Genomic DNA, 18126 nt, shown 5'->3' on the forward strand with positions numbered 1-18126 from the left:
TGAAGTCACCGAGGACGACGAGCGGTGTGCCGTCATCAGGGGAGCAGCTCAGGAGGGCATCCATCTCATCCAAAAAGTCACCAAGAGGACCGGGTGGGCGATAGATCACTATGATGTTGAGTTTGAAAGGAATGGTGACAGCGACGGCGTGAAATTCAAGCGTAGATTGGGGTAGGTGGTCGAGAGGAAGGACCTGGTAGGACCATGTGGGTGAGATGAGGAGCCCAGTTCCTCCTCCTCGCCCTGTTCGTCTTGGGGAGTGTGAAAATGAGTAGGCAGTTGAAAGGGCAGCTGGAGTGGCAGTGTTTTCTGGGGTGATCCAGGTCTCTGTGAGGGCCAGGAAGTGGAGAGACTGCAGGGAGGCATAGGCTGAGATGGTGTCCGCCTTCTTGACTGCAGACTGGCAGTTCCACAGCCCCCCTAGTACTTCAAGTTCCTTACCGGTGGAGATTGGTGGGTAGCAGAGATTGGATGGGTTACAGCCTCGAATGAAGGGACTTCGGTAAAATCTTCTCCAGTGCGATGTCCTGACTGGGATAAGACACATGGCTGCGAGGGGGGGGGGGGGGGGGGGGGTTGAGATGTTATACCTACCTCAATGGGCTTCCTCGATGGACTCCCACAGATAGACTCCCTGTGTCTTTGTTCAGCTGTCTTCGTTCTGATGGCCCGACGCTGCAGCTGACGCTGTAGTGACAGCCTTTTAAGTGCTCAATTTACCGCAAGTACTGACTGTGGCTCCTCCTTCCCTCTAATCAAGTCTATTCACTACAGGTGAGCTGGCTCAAACAAGCTGATTGCTCACTTACCATAGACAGCTTCACAAGAAGTTCAACACCAAGCTATCAATACTAGACTAAATGTTACCACTAGCTTTACACACACAATGCCTAAACCCAAATCTACAATTAGTTTCTGACTTACCAACAAGAGACAAAGCAGCTTCCTTCCTTTCTCCAGACCAAATGTGGTTTGAAGAGAACTACTGCTGTCCTTTAAGTTCTGACTGTGGCTCCTCCTTCCCTCTAATCAAGTCTATTCACTACAGGTGAGCTGGCTCAAACAAGCTGATTGCTCACTTACCATAGACAGCTTCACAAGAAGTTCAACACCAAGCTATCAATACTAGACTAAATGTTACCACTAGCTTTACACACACAATGCCTAAACCCAAATCTACAATTAGTTTCTGACTTACCAACAAGAGACAAAGCAGCTTCCTTCCTTTCTCCAGACCAAATGTGGTTTGAAGAGAACTACTGCTGTCCTTTAAGTTCTGACTGTGGCTCCTCCTTCCCTCTAATCAAGTCTATTCACTACAGGTGAGCTGGCTCAAACAAGCTGATTGCTCACTTACCATAGACAGCTTCACAAGAAGTTCAACACCAAGCTATCAATACTAGACTAAATGTTACCACTAGCTTTACACACACAATGCCTAAACCCAAATCTACAATTAGTTTCTGACTTACCAACAAGAGACAAAGCAGCTTCCTTCCTTTCTCCAGACCAAATGTGGTTTGAAGAGAACTACTGCTGTCCTTTAAGTTCTGACTGTGGCTCCTCCTTCCCTCTAATCAAGTCTATTCACTACAGGTGAGCTGGCTCAAACAAGCTGATTGCTCACTTACCATAGACAGCTTCACAAGAAGTTCAACACCAAGCTATCAATACTAGACTAAATGTTACCACTAGCTTTACACACACAATGCCTAAACCCAAATCTACAATTAGTTTCTGACTTACCAACAAGAGACAAAGCAGCTTCCTTCCTTTCTCCAGACCATATCTCTCTCTGTCTCGCTCTCTCTCTCTACACACACGCACGCACACACACACACACACACACACACACACACACACACACACACACACACACACACACACACACACTCCACGTGTTTCTCTTCCTTTGTTTAGCTTAGCTTTGTGTGTTAGGTAGTTAGGTAATAAGGCTTTGTTAATTGCAGTGTTATTGATTGTGATCATTATTACTGATTTTAATAAATCTTATTATATTATAACTAGCGACCTCTTGTGCTTGTTGTGTATATGTCACTGGATAACAGCAGGTTGTGAAGGCTAGTGCTTGAATTTTACGCCTTTTTAATTGTTCGATGGTTTCATACTTCTATGCCAATGATCACGATGATTGGCATGTGAGTATAAGACCTTTTATATTGAGACTGAATACAGTTTTGGGTTATCTTTTCCCTGATCCCAGGGTGGTGCCCCACTTATTCATGATTATATCATAATAACATATTAAATATAATTATTAATATCGATAATCATATTGACATTAATAATTAGCTGTTGATAACCAAATCTGCTCCTGCTACATCCCCAACAACTGCGTTCCCAGCATCGAGAGCAGTTGAAGGGGGCCGCACTGGCCGGTGCAGATCTGGCCTGGGAGACAGTACCCTCCTTGCTGTCATCAAAGGGAGATGAGTGGGAGGGCTGGCCTGCATCAGCAACCGCAGCACCAGCTTCAACAGGTAGGCCACCTGCTCACAACGATGAGAGATTTTTTGGCAGCCCAAAAATAGGAGGGAGGAGGGCCTGTTGGCGGAGCTCCAAGGTCTGAGAGCCTGCTGTCCAGGTCCCACTGGTTCCGAACCCGCCACGCTCAGCTGTATGGGGTCAGTTCAGTCTCATTAATAATGAATGCACAGAGAAGGATTCACAAATGCATTTTTTTCAACAAGGAACTCTCTGTAGCCAATCCTCCCTCGTTTTCAGCTAATTACATGACTGCATTCCCAGGAGGGGTACCTCACCATGGCCACAGCACAGCTTTTTCTCTGCGCATTTTGCGCATTTGCATTAGCTAACTAGTTAGCCATAATGCTTTTAAGGGAGGCTCTTAAGAGAGAGAATAAAATCACTTTTTAAAACTTTTCTTTTACCGAAAAGCAACGCAAAATGCGCAGGGAAAAAGCTGTGCTCTGGCCGTGGTGAGGTACCCCTCGTGGGAATGCAGTCATGTGATTGGCTGAGAATGAGGGAGGCATCTGATTGGCTACAGAGAGTTCCTTGTTGAAAAAAATGCATTTGTGAATCCAGCCACATCAGGAGAGTCTCAAAAATCCACAAATAAATACAGACCAGTTCACGAACAAATGCAAACAAGTTCACAAATGAAAAGCGTCTTTTAAATTCAAGTTTACAGTTTGTATATAAATGTAACAACATACAAATACATTTTTTATGAAAATTGCAAATATTTTTTTAATTCATATATTTATGGATTTATATTACATTTATTTAAAACGAAATGTATTTGTGAGAAGAGTCATTTATATATAAATCACAAAATACATTTGTGAATCCTTCTCTGTGCATTCATTATTAATGAGACTGAACTGACCCCATACAGCTGCAACTCCAAGCACAGAGACAGCACACAGTCCCCAACTCAACCTGCCCACACCAGCACCATTTTTATTTTATTTTATTAACCTTTATTTATACAGGTAAAATCTCATTGAGACCCAGGGTCTCATTTACAAGAGAGACCTGTTCCAGGTAGGCAGCAGCAAAACACAAAGTTACAGACAACTGAACATACAGGAGACACAACACGGAATACAAACATTAAAGTAGTATAGTGCAAACTACAAAGTGCAAAGAAGAATAGGACTGGTTAAATACATGTGCAGACCCCCACAGACTGTCTCATCAGCTTTCCTACCAGCAATTTGAATTCCCCTAAAGGAATAAAGCTGGACAGCTTCAGCCTCTGCTGGAGCATGTTCCAGGTTGCAGGTGCAGCATAAGAGAATGCCTTCTTGCCAAGTTCAGTACGGACTGACGGGATGGCAAACGAGATGAATTCCAGGGACCGGAGGCTGCGATCGGACTGTTTCCGTGTCAAGTATGTGGACAAATAGGAGGGGAGCAGTCCGATGATGGATTTATAGATAAATAGATACCAGTGAGTGGTTCTGCGCATGGAAAGTGAAGACCAGTTTGTGAGAGAGTACAATGTACAGTGATGTGTGAGGGGTTTACAACAAGTTATGAATCTCAAGGCCCCGTGATATGCGGCATCTAGCAGTTGCAAAGAGTGAGCAGGGGCATTCATAACATCACCATAATCCAGGAGTGGCAAGAAAGTGGCCGCAACAATACGTTTTCTGGCTTTAAAAGAGAAACAGGCTTTGTTTCTGAAATCCACTGTGATGCCTAGATATTTGTAAGTGGCCACAGACTCAATGGGAGTACCCTGAGCAGACGTAATACGGGGTAAAACCGCAGGCACCTTCTTTTTATTTGAAAAGAACATAAACTTAGTTTTACCAGCATTTAGAACTAGCCTGAGATGAGACAATTGCGCCTGAATTGCGTCAAATGCAGACTGCAGTTCTGTGAACACCTGGGCAACAGAAGATGCACAGCAATAGAACGGTGTCATCAGCATAAAGATGTACAGATGCATTAATATTTTGACCCACCTCATTCATATAGATAGTAAAGTGAGTGGGTCCTAAAATAGAACCTTGTGGCACACCGTTTACAGTGTTGTACCATGCGTCTGGATGCGTCAGTACATGCATCCGCTCTGCAGCGATCGTCACAAGGCATTAGCAGCAGACCTCAACAGCCAAGACCAGAGTACAGACCTTACAGTGACACCAGATGGGGAGGACATTGACAATTATTTGTTGCACTTTGAGCACATTGCTGAAACCTGGAATTGGCTGGAGAGTGATTGGGCATGCAGGCTCGTCTCACTGCTGCCTGGGATGGCATTGGAGGCGACCTGAAGGCAGCACGTCTGACCAAGTTCGAAATCTCCCCAGAGAGGTACCGGCAGCAGTTCCGATCCACCATGGTTCCACCCGGGGAAAAAAACACAGAGACCTACAACCGCCTGTTAGGTCTCTACCGGCGCTGGATTCGACCGGAGCAGCACACTAAGCAAGAGGTCGGTAAAGCTGTCATCCAAGAGCAGTTACTCAGGGTACTCCCCACTGAGGCGAGGACCTGGGTGAAGGAGCATGAGCCAGAGGACAGGCTCACCGCTGCCAAGCTGGCCTTGCAGTACCTAGGTACTCGGAGAGAAGGACCAGCTGCACGCCCCAACACAGCAGCACACAGACCTACCTTCCAGCCACCTCAACAGACGATTCTGCAGCTTCATGAAGAAGGCAGAGAACACCAATAATGTTCGGTAAATCCAAATTATGCCATGTCCCCATGTTTAATAATCCCATAGAGAAATCCTCTCAGACATCTGACTGGACTCAGTCCAGCTTTGAGGCAGCAGATTATTAATTTTTATACATTTTAATTTTCACTCTATGTTGAGTTATAAAAAATAAAGTTAAATTTCCCACCTTCTGGCTCTTCATCAGCCTGGTCCATCTCCAGTTTAGTCAGCAAACTTACAAACCATTCAAACGACTTCTGGTCTCTGTTGATCCAGATAAAGTCGACCTGCAGGGTCCATAAGAGACGTATGTCAAAGGTTATACACACTCAACACAATCTTAAAACATCTCATAAATCTTCAACATGATTTGTGCAATCAAACCTCGGTGGTGTTTCCTTACTTTGCGTAACTTCATCTCGCTGTCTTTAATGTTTTCACACCAGGAGTAGTTACAGCTGGGACAGTTCTGCTTCCTCATGCGGTATCTGTAGAACACAAACACAACATCATATTTTAATATATTAAAAAAATGAATAAATACCAGAGTCTTGGCTGATGTGCCAGGAAATTATATCAACATGTGCAGGGGTGGAGAGACATGCCCGATCACGTCAATTGTTGGCTCATTTCCCATTACCAGTGTTGAATTACAATCACAGCACCTGGCACTTGAAAGTAAACCATTAATATTACAAAATCTGGTGAATCAGTGTTTTTGACTAATTATCTTGTGATAGGAATATGCTTTTCTACTGTGACTGTGACATAGTGTGGCTGAAGCATTACTGTTCAATTTGACTCATTTAGTGGCTGACTCATCAGCTAGCTACCTAGCTACAGTTGCTGAACATAAAAAGTACCACATGGACTGCTGGGCGTGGTCTACATTAATTTAATATGTAGCCATACTTTACTGTAACTAACTATTCATGATGGCCCTATCAATTGATTTAGCTAATCACTAGTGCTAATGCTAATCTCTAGCATGCTGGCGCTATGATTATATTTAGCTAACTACTGTAAAGGTCTGTACAGTTTAAACTCTTACAACAACATTGTTGAGTTTGACTTCACATGCAAGGCTAGGGTATGTGTTAGTATTGGCAATTAGCATAAGCAAGCAGGCTTCTTGAGAAAAGGAGGTTTGTGGGCTGCTGTTTTACACTCTGAATCAGGATATAACCAGAATCTGGTATCTCACCGGTACATGATGCTTTGCAAGATGGAGGCAAATGGTGTGATCCCGATACCGGCCCCGATCAGGACTGCATGCTCAGAGGCAAAGATCTGTCTCGTAGGAGTCCCATACGGTCCGTCTACATAACACTGTCAAACAACAAACACTGTTAAAACATAGCCAGGTACTTTGTTTAATTAGATTCACAGTATTTAAAGTTACAGTGAGTTGACTTTTCATATTATAGAATATTTAAAAGTCTTCTGATGATTATTGTCAGTGTTTTTTTTAATGTTAGCCAAAGCCAATGTTTTAAATCCTACACATATACTTTTCTAATTAAAATGTTTAGTGTTCAAACTCAAAGGGGTATTATACCCTACTGAGTTTGTGCCCGTTTATTTGTTGGCTCAATTTCCCATGAGATGAGAAAGAGCTTGAAACATGACACTTGGCAGGAAACTGGAAATGATGTGGGGATGCTACCTGACATTTTACCCCAATTAGCCTCATGGTGGCGCTATAAGTAACGCTCAGAAAGGCCATTTTGGAAGGTTTGACTTGAAATTTAGGGCACATATCCAGTTCAATGTTCTCAACAAAAAAGCCTCTTGGACGACCACCAAAGTCCGCTGTGACTTTTGCTAATTTGAATCAATTTGAAAATTGTATGTATTAAATTGTAATGTATTAGGAATAGATTTTTTTAGAAATGTTGAATTTATGAACAATTTTGTGTTTATGTTCAAATTTGTGTTACCTTGTTGCCTTGCTGGACTTGTGCTGTGCGACACATTTCTGGCCGGTTTTAGACACGCATAACAGTTAAAATATTCTCCAGTTTACAGCACCAGGGAGCCGCACCACTCCCAAATTACACATTCTTGTCTAAAGTATTAACACTTGTGAGTGCTGTTTATTGTTCCTACACACAGGAGCTTAAGTGTTTTAGTCAGCGATGTCGTATTTGAGTGCAGATGCTAAATGAGATATTTGCTAACCTTGATGTTGCAGAATCTGTGATTCTCACCAAACTTGGCAGAAACCTGCAGTTTCAAAAGGAGAACCAGATCATTACAGATAAAGGATCAAATTCTTGTGATATTTGTGGAAATACCAAAGACATGTCTGCACCTCTCTGAGTGGAGGAGCCTCTCCTCGTTCCGCCGGCTCCAGGTCGTCTGGAAGAGGCTCGGCTGGGCCCTGAGATCCAGAATTTGGGGGGGCCGGGGTCACCTCGGACCTGGAGCCGTTCTGACGGTACATCATCAGCTCGATGGCGTCGTCCTCATTAGAAGCTACAGCTCCGTTACAGCTTGTGAAACTGAACAACTCTTCCTGCGAAGAGGAGAAACATGATAAAGTATAACCTAACAGACTGTGTGTGTGTGTGTGTGTGTGTGGGTGTGTGTGCTGAACCTTCATCAGCTCTCTCCGGTTCCTGAGACTCATGGCTAGTCTCTTGGGGCTGACCGCCTCGCTCTCTGGCTGTCTGAAGTACTCGTACAGACGGTTGGTCCACTGACCCATTGAGCGGATGTGAAGCCACAGACTGTCTGGAGGTCAAAGGTCACAGCTTTCAATGACTTTAACCCTCAGGGACCTGCCGACATAATGTGTTTAAGAGGCTGTAGAAGGTCTTAATGCCATGTTCACACCATCTGTAAGTAAAAAGCTACTTTCAACTGAGAGCGTAGTAGCGATGTAGACACCAACAACACTGCATCAGTCATGGCTGAAATAACCACTATTGCTGTTTGGTACTTGTTATGAAGTCCCAGGTATGCCGGAAAAACCAAACACTCTGTCTGAGTTCATAACATCACCCAGAGGTGCTCGGTGAATCGTAGACGGATGCCAGATTTGTTTCCTCCATGTCTGATTCAATAACGTCAGGATGTGATGAGGAGATTCTCAACGCTGATAGGCTTCAGTGACACGGTGTCACGTGAATTTCTAGCTCGAGTTGAAATATTTCAAGTCACACGAATTTCGCATATTCACCTCATTTGTGTCACACGGTGAGAATTTGCATCTATTTATGTCTTTGCATTGACTTTGTATGCAATCGCGTTGTGCAAATAAATTGCTTAGTGTTTGGTGTGAACACAGCATTAAACCTCAAAACACAAAAAAGGAAGCGACTGTCAACTGTCATTTCCCGATGAATAACTGAACTAACAGCTGAGGCTGAATAATGCTCCTAGGATAGGTGAAACCTGTGAAATGAAAACTGGCCTGATGATTTTTGAATTGGCCTCTCACTTAAAGATATGTGAATGTAAATGGTTCTCTAGGTATCCACAAGTCTCTTCCTTACAGACATGCCCACCTATTGTCACATGCAGTGTAAATGCGTTATTTTCTCCTATTCTAAAATGGTGTATCTGACTATTTCTGAAGACTGGGGTCCCTAAACGTGGATTATAAGTAAAAAGTAGAAAGAAATGGAGGTACTCAAGTGTGTGTATGAGCGGCGAGGGATACCTGACTGCTCAGGAGCACTGCTGATGGTGAATGGGTGCCACTCATACTTGGCAATGACTGGGATGTTGATGTAGACGTAATCTCCAGGTTTGAAATGGAAGAACTGAGAACGCTTGATCACCAGGTGAGTCACCTGCACACAGACAGAAGAACATAACTACTGACTTCTCCGATCTTCTGGCTGAAATTATGCCTGAGTATGACCGTGTCCTGCTTGTAGGGGATTGCTGTCCTGATAAACAGTTGGTGAAGGACTTTTTAAGCCTTATTGACTCTTAATTTGGAGCAGTGCGTGTCTGGTCCCACACATGAACATGGACACACACTAGATCTCTTCCTCTGTCATGGTCTGTGACAGTGTGTTCTCTGATCATTTGCCGGTACTGTTTGAAGCTGCCGTCTCCTGTGCTGCAATTAAATCTGCCGCTCCTGCTCGCTGCCGTCGGATTTTTAAACCTGTCACTGCCGGTCAGTTCTCTGCTGCCTTCAACCAGCTCTGTGTCCCCTCTGACATAACATCTGCAAACACGGAGGTGCTCAGTTCTTGGTTTCACTCCTCCTGCCGAACCACTGGACTCTGTGGCTCCATTTAAAACTGTGCAGCCCAAAGCTAAATCTGAGCCCTGGTTCAATGCGAGAACTCGCGCAGCCAGACAGGATTGCCGCAAAGCTGAACGCAGGTGGAAGAAGGACAAGCTGCAGGTTTCTCGCCAAATCCTAAAAGACTGCTGGCACTGCTACCAGAGCACTGTCAGAGAGGCCAGAACAGAGCACCTGTCAAACATTATTGAATCGAATTCTCACAACCCACGTGTTATTTAAAACCATTGAATCTGTTCTCGGCTTACCTCAGCCTGCATGCACAGAGGAATCCCCAGAAATGTGCAATAGCTTCCTACACTTCTTCATTGATAAGGTTGCTACCACAAGGGCTCTCATCACCACACCTGCATCTGACCCCTCTGACCATGTTCAGCTGTGCTTGATTCCTTTGAGCCCGTGTCTTTGATTGCCCTAGAAAAAGTGGTTGGCCAGATAAAACCATCAGGCTCTCCCTGTGACACTGTCTCACCTCACTTTTTTAAAGAGGTATTCCCCTGTATAGGCCAGTCAGTTCTGACCATTATTAACAGCAGTTTGTCCTCTGGTGTTGTCCCCCAAAGTTTTAAACATGCTGTGGTGCAACCCCTGCCTAAGAAACCTGGCCTTGATCGTGGTATGCTAGCCAATTATAGACCTATCTCCAAGCTGCCTTTTATTTCAAAAATCCTGGAAAAAGTTGTCCATGCTCAGTTAAAATCATTCCTGGATGAGCATGATATCCTGGAGGTTTTCCAGTCTGGTTTTAAAACATTGCATAGTACAGAGTCAGCCTTATTAAGAGTTTTTAATGACATCCTCGTGGCGGTTGACTCTGGAGACCATGTGATCCTTGTCCTGCTCGACCTAACTGCAGCATTCGATACTGTGGACCACAATATTTTAGTCTCACGCTTGCAGCACCTAGTGGGCATTAGTGGTAGCGCCCTAAATTGGTTCAGATCATATCTTGAGGGAAGATCTATGAGTGTATGCCTTGGTGGGCATTGAACCCTGCGTTCCACAGGGTTCAATTTTAGGGCTCTCTGTATCTGCTTCCCCTGGGTTCCATTCTGAGAAAACATGGCATCTCCTTTCATTTTTACGCCGACGACAGTCAGATTTATGTGCCACTAAAAAAGAAAAACGCCTGTCTGACACCACTTCTGTTATGTCTTGAAGACATTAAAGCATGGATGTCACTGAACTTTTTAAAATGTAATGAAAAGAAGACAGAAGTGATGGTGTTTGGTCCGAGCGCTTCTAGTGAACCCCCCCCCCCCCCCCCCCTGCTGACTTTGGCCCGTTGGCACAATATATGAAGCCATTAGTCTCAAACTTGGGTTTTAAGATGAACAGTGATTTTAAATTGGACCGGCAAATTAGTGCGATAGTGAAGTCCAGCTTCTTTCATCTGAGGCAGCTGGCAAAGGTGAAGCCCTTTCTTGCACTAAGGCACTTTGAAGCAGTAATTCACGCCTTCATTACATCTCGGCTGGATTACTGCAATTCACTTTACCTTGGAGTCAGCCAGTCCTCCCTCACCCGCCTCCAGTTGGTCCAGAACGCTGCTGCTCGCCTCTTAACTGGGGCACGTAAGAGCCAGCACATCAACCCCATTCTGGCCTCCCTCCAATGGCTGCCTGTGCATTTTAGAGTTCATTTTAAGATTGTTTTATTTGTTTTTAAATCTTTAAATGGTCTCGCCCCTCCTTACCTCCCTGAGCTTCTTCATCCCTACGCTCCTGCTCGGTGCCTCAGGTCAGCTGACCAGCTGCTCCTGGAGGTACCGAGGTCTAAGCGGAAGCTCAGAGGGGAAAGAGCTTTTTCCACTGCCGGTCCTAAACTCTGGAATGTCCTGCCGCTCCACATTAGACAAGCCCCCTCACAGTCCATTTTTAAAACTCGTCTTAAAAACCACTTTTATTCTTTGGCTTTTAACTCAGCATGAGACTCTGCTCTGGTTTGTAGTGTTCTAGTGTTTTATTGTTTTTATTGTTTTAACATCTTTACTGTTTTTATTGTTTTAACATTTTTATTGTTTTTATTTTGTCTCCTATCTTTTTATGATTTATGTTTTATTTATTTTCATGTACAGCACTTTGTCTCAGCTACGGCTGCTTAAAGCGTTGTTGAGAGTTGAGAGGCAACATGCAATTGTGTTGTTACTGATATGTAGACCAGGGGTCCGTTTCACAAAGCAGGTTTAGTGAAAACCTTGAGTTAGTTAACCCTGAGATGAGGGAAACTCTGGTTTTTCGGTTTCACAAAGCCAGTTCAGCATAAATCTGAGTCAGTTACCCGGGTAACATGCTCCGTGAACCTAACCTGCTCGCTAGCAGGTTTTCTTCATCAAACCCTGAGTTTCTCCCTACATGTCTCCGCCTTTTTCCGGAATCTGAACCAACTCTGAAAAATTGTGCCGTCCTTTCATCGTCATCCTAATCGATACGGAAATAAAAGTGATTCTAGCAGCTTTGCGTCGGGAGAGGATTTTGATTACCCTCCATCCATCCAATTTCTGGTCGCGGGGGGGGGGCTGGAGCCGATCCCAGCTGTCATTGGGCGAAGGCAGGGTACACCCTGGACAGGTCGCCAGTCTATCGCAGGGCCAACATGTAGAGACAGACAACCATTCACACTCAGTGTTTCCCCTAGAATTTTTTTCAGGCCCGGTGGTACCCACCGAAAAAACCCTAAGCAGACGAGACGCGTGGGATGGTGTATTGGTGCATTTGGATTAAGTGATACAGCAAGCAGTCTGCAATTCTGCAATTATTATATTTGCATTCAAATTTATGTTCAACCCGAGTGTTTTGAAGATCACAAGGAGAGAGTGACTTATTAAGATGCATTTATTGCATACAGTACAAATGGAACATGCTTCATGTGCACTTCAACCACACAGTGTGTATTGTTCTCTGCTGCACTTGATTTTTCTGGGTTTTGTGAAGAACTTCACCAAGGTCTTGTCGTAGGGGAACTTGGCCACAAGTTTTTTATTCATTCTATTATAACAGAGTTACATACATTTGACAATGCCTGGGAAAACTAGCCTATTGTCTGTGTTATTTTCATCATTATTGCTTACCAAAAGAGAGAGAGAGAGAGAGAGAGAGAGAGAGAGAGAAGCTTGTTTGTTTTCATCTCTCTACTCTGTTTAGATACACAAATATGATCGCATTTGTCAATCGCTGTATTTTATTTTGAAAATTGCTTTTATTTTGCAAATTGACCGGATTGTCTCGTGTTTCTTTGTGTGACTTTCTGCCAGAATTGACGCGATCGCTCGCGGCTCGCGCACATAATACACCCGAAATAGACGGCGAAACGATCGCTACACGGCGCGTAGGATCGCGGCGCTCCGCGTCTGGTCTGAACTACACTATTGGTTAACAAGGGTGCCGAGAGGAAGCGGGCTCCGTTCCGTGGCTATTTGCGGTGCTTCGGCAGCCGGTGTGAACCTGGTGTGAACCGTGCAACGGTCCTCGACCAGCCCCCCTCTCCACTGCAATCTGCTCCCCTTTCTTCCGTCTCACCTGCACCTGTCTTTTTTTCCGGAGTTGCCTCCGGCGGCGCCAGTTGGTTAGCTAACAAACCTTAAACATCCCAGAATGTATGCCCGCGCTCTCAACAGCGGTACTCACATCGCTTGTTGAGAGTGGTTTAAAGGAGTCATCACCAGGAAATCGCAATTTCTCTTGTTAAAACATGCATATCTGTGTTTGACCTCAGTTGAAACTTGCCTGAAAGGCTGGAGTTTGAAAGTGGCGCCGTTTTTTCGCTTCTGCTCTTTTTCCGAACAGGAATAGCACACAAGGGTGTGCATTCCTAAAGCACGAGATTTTGATTCTGCGCCTACGGTGACGTCACCGTGGAGGCTACTTGCATAAGCCCACCCCTCTTTCACCACCCAACCCCCCCCCGTCCGCTACCTGACGTCCTGCTGTAAACGTGTCTCTTCAACCGTCTCTGGCTCTTCACTCTCCGGTTCGGGTTCCGACTCTGGTTCGTACATAAATGCCTGAATTCCGTAAGGTTCGTCATTTAGTGTGTGCGCCATGACAGGGGGCTGTTTATGTTTTGGAGTCTGCATGCAGGCAAGCCCCCCCGGCTCTGTCCTTCCTGCGGCGAATCAACGCGCGCCTCATTACATATTATACAATGCACATCCGGACCAGTCAAAACCTCGCGCGTAATCTCGCGTGATAAAATCGCGGTACGAAAAAGGGTCAGAACAAGCTCAATGTTTGATTAAAATTTTTTTTTTTTTCTAATAAGTTTTACGAATTGATCCAAAGCGATCCAAGGGGGGCTGGATACGTATAAAACCAGGTTATGACTCCTTTAAGTGTATGAATGCATGTAACTGTATTTGTCCATGGGGAGGCGCTGTTGCGCTGGATGTGGTCATGTGTCGCGTGGCCTGAAGGGAAAAACACTGCATTTTTTCTCTCTCTCTTGTACCTGGCTCTCACGGAGGGCAACATGTTCTTGGGCACCGAAATAAAGTATGCCGGTTGGCTGAAGAGACACCGTTCTTCTATAGAATTATTATTCCGCTGTAGTAGGCAGTGAAGCCTACCAGTTAACAGGTTATGGGCCCAGCAACCGAGAATAATTCTAAAGTTTGACGGACACATGCGGCGAGAGCTAGCAAGGTTGCACTAGCATACAGAAGTGTAAAAGAGCTAGCTTAGCATCGAGTACCCGGGAAGCTAAAGCTAGGCTAAAAACAAGTAAGAGCTACAAACACAAAAAGCCATGGCGACAGGAAGCAAGACCAAATGGCCCAAGTTCGACGGGAGAGCAGAGGAGTACGAGCTCTGGGAAGAAAGGATGCTGTGCTGCATGCACGGAGTGGGGCTGAAGCAGACAATCCTCACAGAGCCAGCTGGACCGCTAACGGAGGAAGAAAAGGCTAAAGACGACAAGCTAAACGCGGACGCCTATTGTGCATTGGCGCCGCTACTTGACAATACAAGCTTGGGACTGATATTCAGAGACACAAAGGACAATGGCAGAGAAAGTCTCAAAGTGTTAAGAGAACACTACATCGGAAAAGGTAGACCCCGGATTGTCTCCCTGTACATAACCATGACTGCGTTGAAGAAGGCTGAAAGCGAGACTGTAACCGAATACATTATCCGAGCTGAGCAAATCTTCACAACGCTTAGGAGTGAGGGTGAAGCACCGAGTGAGGGACTGATGATGGCAATGGTGATGAGGGGGTTACCGGAGAAGTACAAGCCGTTTACGCTGTTGGTGACGCATGGCTCAGCGGACATGAGGCTGGCAGAGTTCAAGACAAAGCTGCGAAATTTCGAGGCTTCAGAAGATTCAGACCCTGTCGTGGAAGAGCCGGGAGAGAGGGTGCTCAGGGCTCAAGCGGCGCCGTGGAAAAGGACCGGGCCAGCGGAGATGGTGTGTTGGCGTTGCGGAGAAAAGGGCCACAGAAGGGATGACTGTACAGAGAAGGTTTGGTGCAGTTTTTGCAAAAGCAGGGGGCACACAGACAAGGTGTGTAACAAGAAGGAACGTGAACGTAACACCCGGTGTGCGTGTGTCCATGATGGCGGGGGCGGCGACGGCGGTGGACGTAGAGCAGGTCGTGGACCAGATGGCGCCACGGGAGAGGACTACACCTTCCGCGCGCAAACAGGAGATGCCAGCCTCTCAGAGCAACCGCAGGAACGGAGAAAGGGACTGATCGTGGACACGGGCGCGACGTCCCATATCATCAATGACCGGAGCAAGTTTAAGAACTTCGACAGCACCTTCAAGCCAGAGAGACATTGCATGGAGCTCGCAGACGGGAAGCGTACAGCCGGAGTGGCACAAGGCAAGGGGGATGCACAGGTTTGTCTCATAGACAGTGAGGGGCGCCGGTGTGCAGTGACTTTAAAGAACGCTCTCTACATCCCCTCATAACCCCAAGAACTCTTTTCAGTGAAGTCTGCTACTGCTCACGGTGCAAAAGTGTTCTTTGATGAAGGTAAAGATGTCATAGTGATGCCAGATGGCACTAGGTTTGATATTTATGTATGTAAGAGGATGTACTACTTACAAACCGAGTGTGATGTAGGTGATGTGTGCCATGTTAGCTATGATATCCAGACCTGGCACGAAGTAATGGGTCACTGCAATTACGATGATATCTTGAAGCTGCAGAATGTAACAGAAGGCATGCACATTAAAGGTGCAAAGCGTAAGCCTGATAAAGAATGTGTAGTGTGCATAGAGGGAAAGTTTACTCAAACGAGGAACAGAGATCCTACTGATAAGGTAAAGACACCACTCGAGTTGGTGAACACAGATCTAGCTGGCCCAGTAAGCAATCCGTCCATAGACGGTTAAAAGTACATGCAGTCTTTCACAGATGTGTATACAGGGACAGTGTCCACTTACTTCCTGAAAGCAAAAAGCGATACAATCCAGGCCACTGAGAAGTATCTGGCAGACGTAGCGCCTTACGGCACTGTGAAATGTATAAGATCAGACAACGGGACTGAATTCACTAACAGAGAATTTCAGACACTACTGAGAAAGAACAAAATCAGACACGAGACTTCCTGTCCTTACTCCCCGCACCAGAACGGGATAGCTGAAAGGGAAGGGCGTACTCTATTCGAGATGGCAAGGTGTATGCCTATTGACAGTGACCTACCTAAAAGTCTTTGGCACTATGCCGTCCAGGAAGCAGCCTATACCAGGAACCGGTGCTTTAACAAGCACACTGGCACTACCCCATATACTGCAATGACAGGTAAAAAGTGTGATCTAGCCAGGATGCATAAATTCGGGTCAGTGTGCTATGCTTACCAACAAGACAGAGGAAAGCTGGATTCTAGGTGCGAGAGAGGACTTTTTGTAGGACATGATAAGGGCAGTCCCGCCTACCTAGTCTACTACCCTAGCAGAGGAAAAGTGCAGAAGCACAGACTAGTAAAGTTTGTTACCAAGACAACTTGTGAAAACGAGACTCAGACACTGGAGCTGGGACTGGACCCCAATGTAGGTTGTGACGAGAGAATAGAGACCCCACAGCCTAGTATACTGAGTACAGATGTACAGACTGACGGTTCACAGTCAGCACCGCAGGATGATGGTGAGAAGCACACTAGGGCGACGCCACATGCCTCAGACAGTGGGAGATATCCCAGCAGAGAGCGTAAACGCCCGGGGTACCTGAGAGATTATGTGTCAGAAAAGACTGATGACGATGATAGTACACTCACTAGTGTAGATTATTGCTATCGAGCAGTCTGTGGTGTACCCCTGACCTTTAAAGAGGCCATGACATCAACTGAGTCAGAAAAGTGGAAGAAAGCGATGGACGAGGAGATGAAGTCCCTAGAAGACAACCAGACCTTTACCCTGACTAAATTACCAGAGGGCAGAGAAACAGTGGGAGGAAAAAGGGTGTACACGATCAAAGGTGACATTGACGGACATGACCAGTACAAAGCTAGGTTTGTAGCGAAAGGCTATAGTCAGAGGGCAGGGATAGATTATGGCGAGACCTTCTCCCCAACAGCCAATCTTACAAGTATACGTGTGGTAATGCAGATAGCAGCCCAAGACGATTTAATCTTGCATCAAATGGATGTAAAAACAGCCTATCTGCACGCCCCCATTGATCGAGATATCTATATGGAACAACCTGAAGGTTACGAAAAAGAGGGAGAAAAGCTAGTGTGTAAATTAGAGAAATCAATTTACGGCCTGAAGCAGTCAGGGCGTAATTGGAATGAGATGCTCCACACATGCCTAGTAAATGACAACTTCATTCAGAACCCAACAGACCACTGCGTCTACACAAAGGAGTCGAAGGACGTAGGAAAGGTAATAGTAGTCATCTGGGTGGATGATCTCATCATCGCGGCCAGTAACAGCAACAGCCTAGAGGAAGTGAAAAACATGCTTTCTACCAGATTTAAGACGAAGGACCTAGGTAGTCTGAAGTGTTTTCTGGGCATGGACTTCAGCCAGTGTGATGGCTGTGTGAAAGTGACACAAAAGAGATATATTGAAAAGATACGGGAACGTTTCGACATGCAGGAGTGTAGAATTAGAGAAACACCATGTGACCAAAAATTAGAATACTCAGAAGATGTGCCCAAAATGCTTGACGTGAAGAAGTACAGAGAGGCTGTCGGCAGTCTCATTTACTTGACAACCTGTACACGTCCTGACCTATGTTTCGTAGTGAGCAAGTTATCCCAGCATTTTGCTGACCCTACAGACGAGCAATGGGTTACAGTGAAACATGTTTTGCGTTATCTCAGAGGTACTGCAGACAAACAGCTCTGTTTCAGAAAGAGCGACGAAGATCTAGGCCTACGGGCTTATAGCGATGCAGACTGGGCTGGGGACGCTAGCGACAGACGTAGTACCTCCGGGTATTATGTGAGTCTGGGTAAAGACAGCTCCTTAGTCTCTTGGAAAGCCAAGAAGCAACCCACGATAGCGTTATCCACACGCGAAGCCGAATACATTGCCCTAGCCCTAACAATACAGGAGTGTATTTATCTGGAGCAATTACTGAGAGGTTTAGGTACCTGTGAGTATAAGAAAACTATTGTCTTGAGGACAACCAGGGGACAATTGCACTTGTTAATAACCCGGTGTGTAGACAAAGGTGTAAGCATGTGGACATTAAGTATCACTTTATTAGGTCCATCATAAGGGAAGATAAGATGTCACTTGCTTACTGTCCCAC

General features: G+C 45.5%; 1 protein-coding gene across 1 annotated transcript in view; it reads right to left on the reverse strand.

Annotated features, from left to right (window-relative positions):
• nox5 (NADPH oxidase, EF-hand calcium binding domain 5) overlaps positions 1-18126 on the reverse strand; it is a 56832-nt gene that overhangs the window by 23197 nt on the left and 15509 nt on the right. Inside the window, exons 8-13 of the mRNA XM_084018397.1 lie at positions 8826-8958; positions 7473-7894; positions 7340-7384; positions 6363-6487; positions 5562-5646; positions 5346-5445 (exon numbers count right to left, since the gene is read on the reverse strand). Of these exons, the coding sequence (XP_083874523.1) occupies positions 5346-5445; positions 5562-5646; positions 6363-6487; positions 7340-7384; positions 7473-7894; positions 8826-8958 (910 nt within the window). The remainder of the gene's footprint in view (positions 1-5345; positions 5446-5561; positions 5647-6362; positions 6488-7339; positions 7385-7472; positions 7895-8825; positions 8959-18126) is intronic.

This window comes from Eutrigla gurnardus, assembly GCF_963514095.1.
Source record: "Eutrigla gurnardus genome assembly, chromosome: 9".
NCBI lineage: Eukaryota > Metazoa > Chordata > Actinopteri > Perciformes > Triglidae > Eutrigla > Eutrigla gurnardus.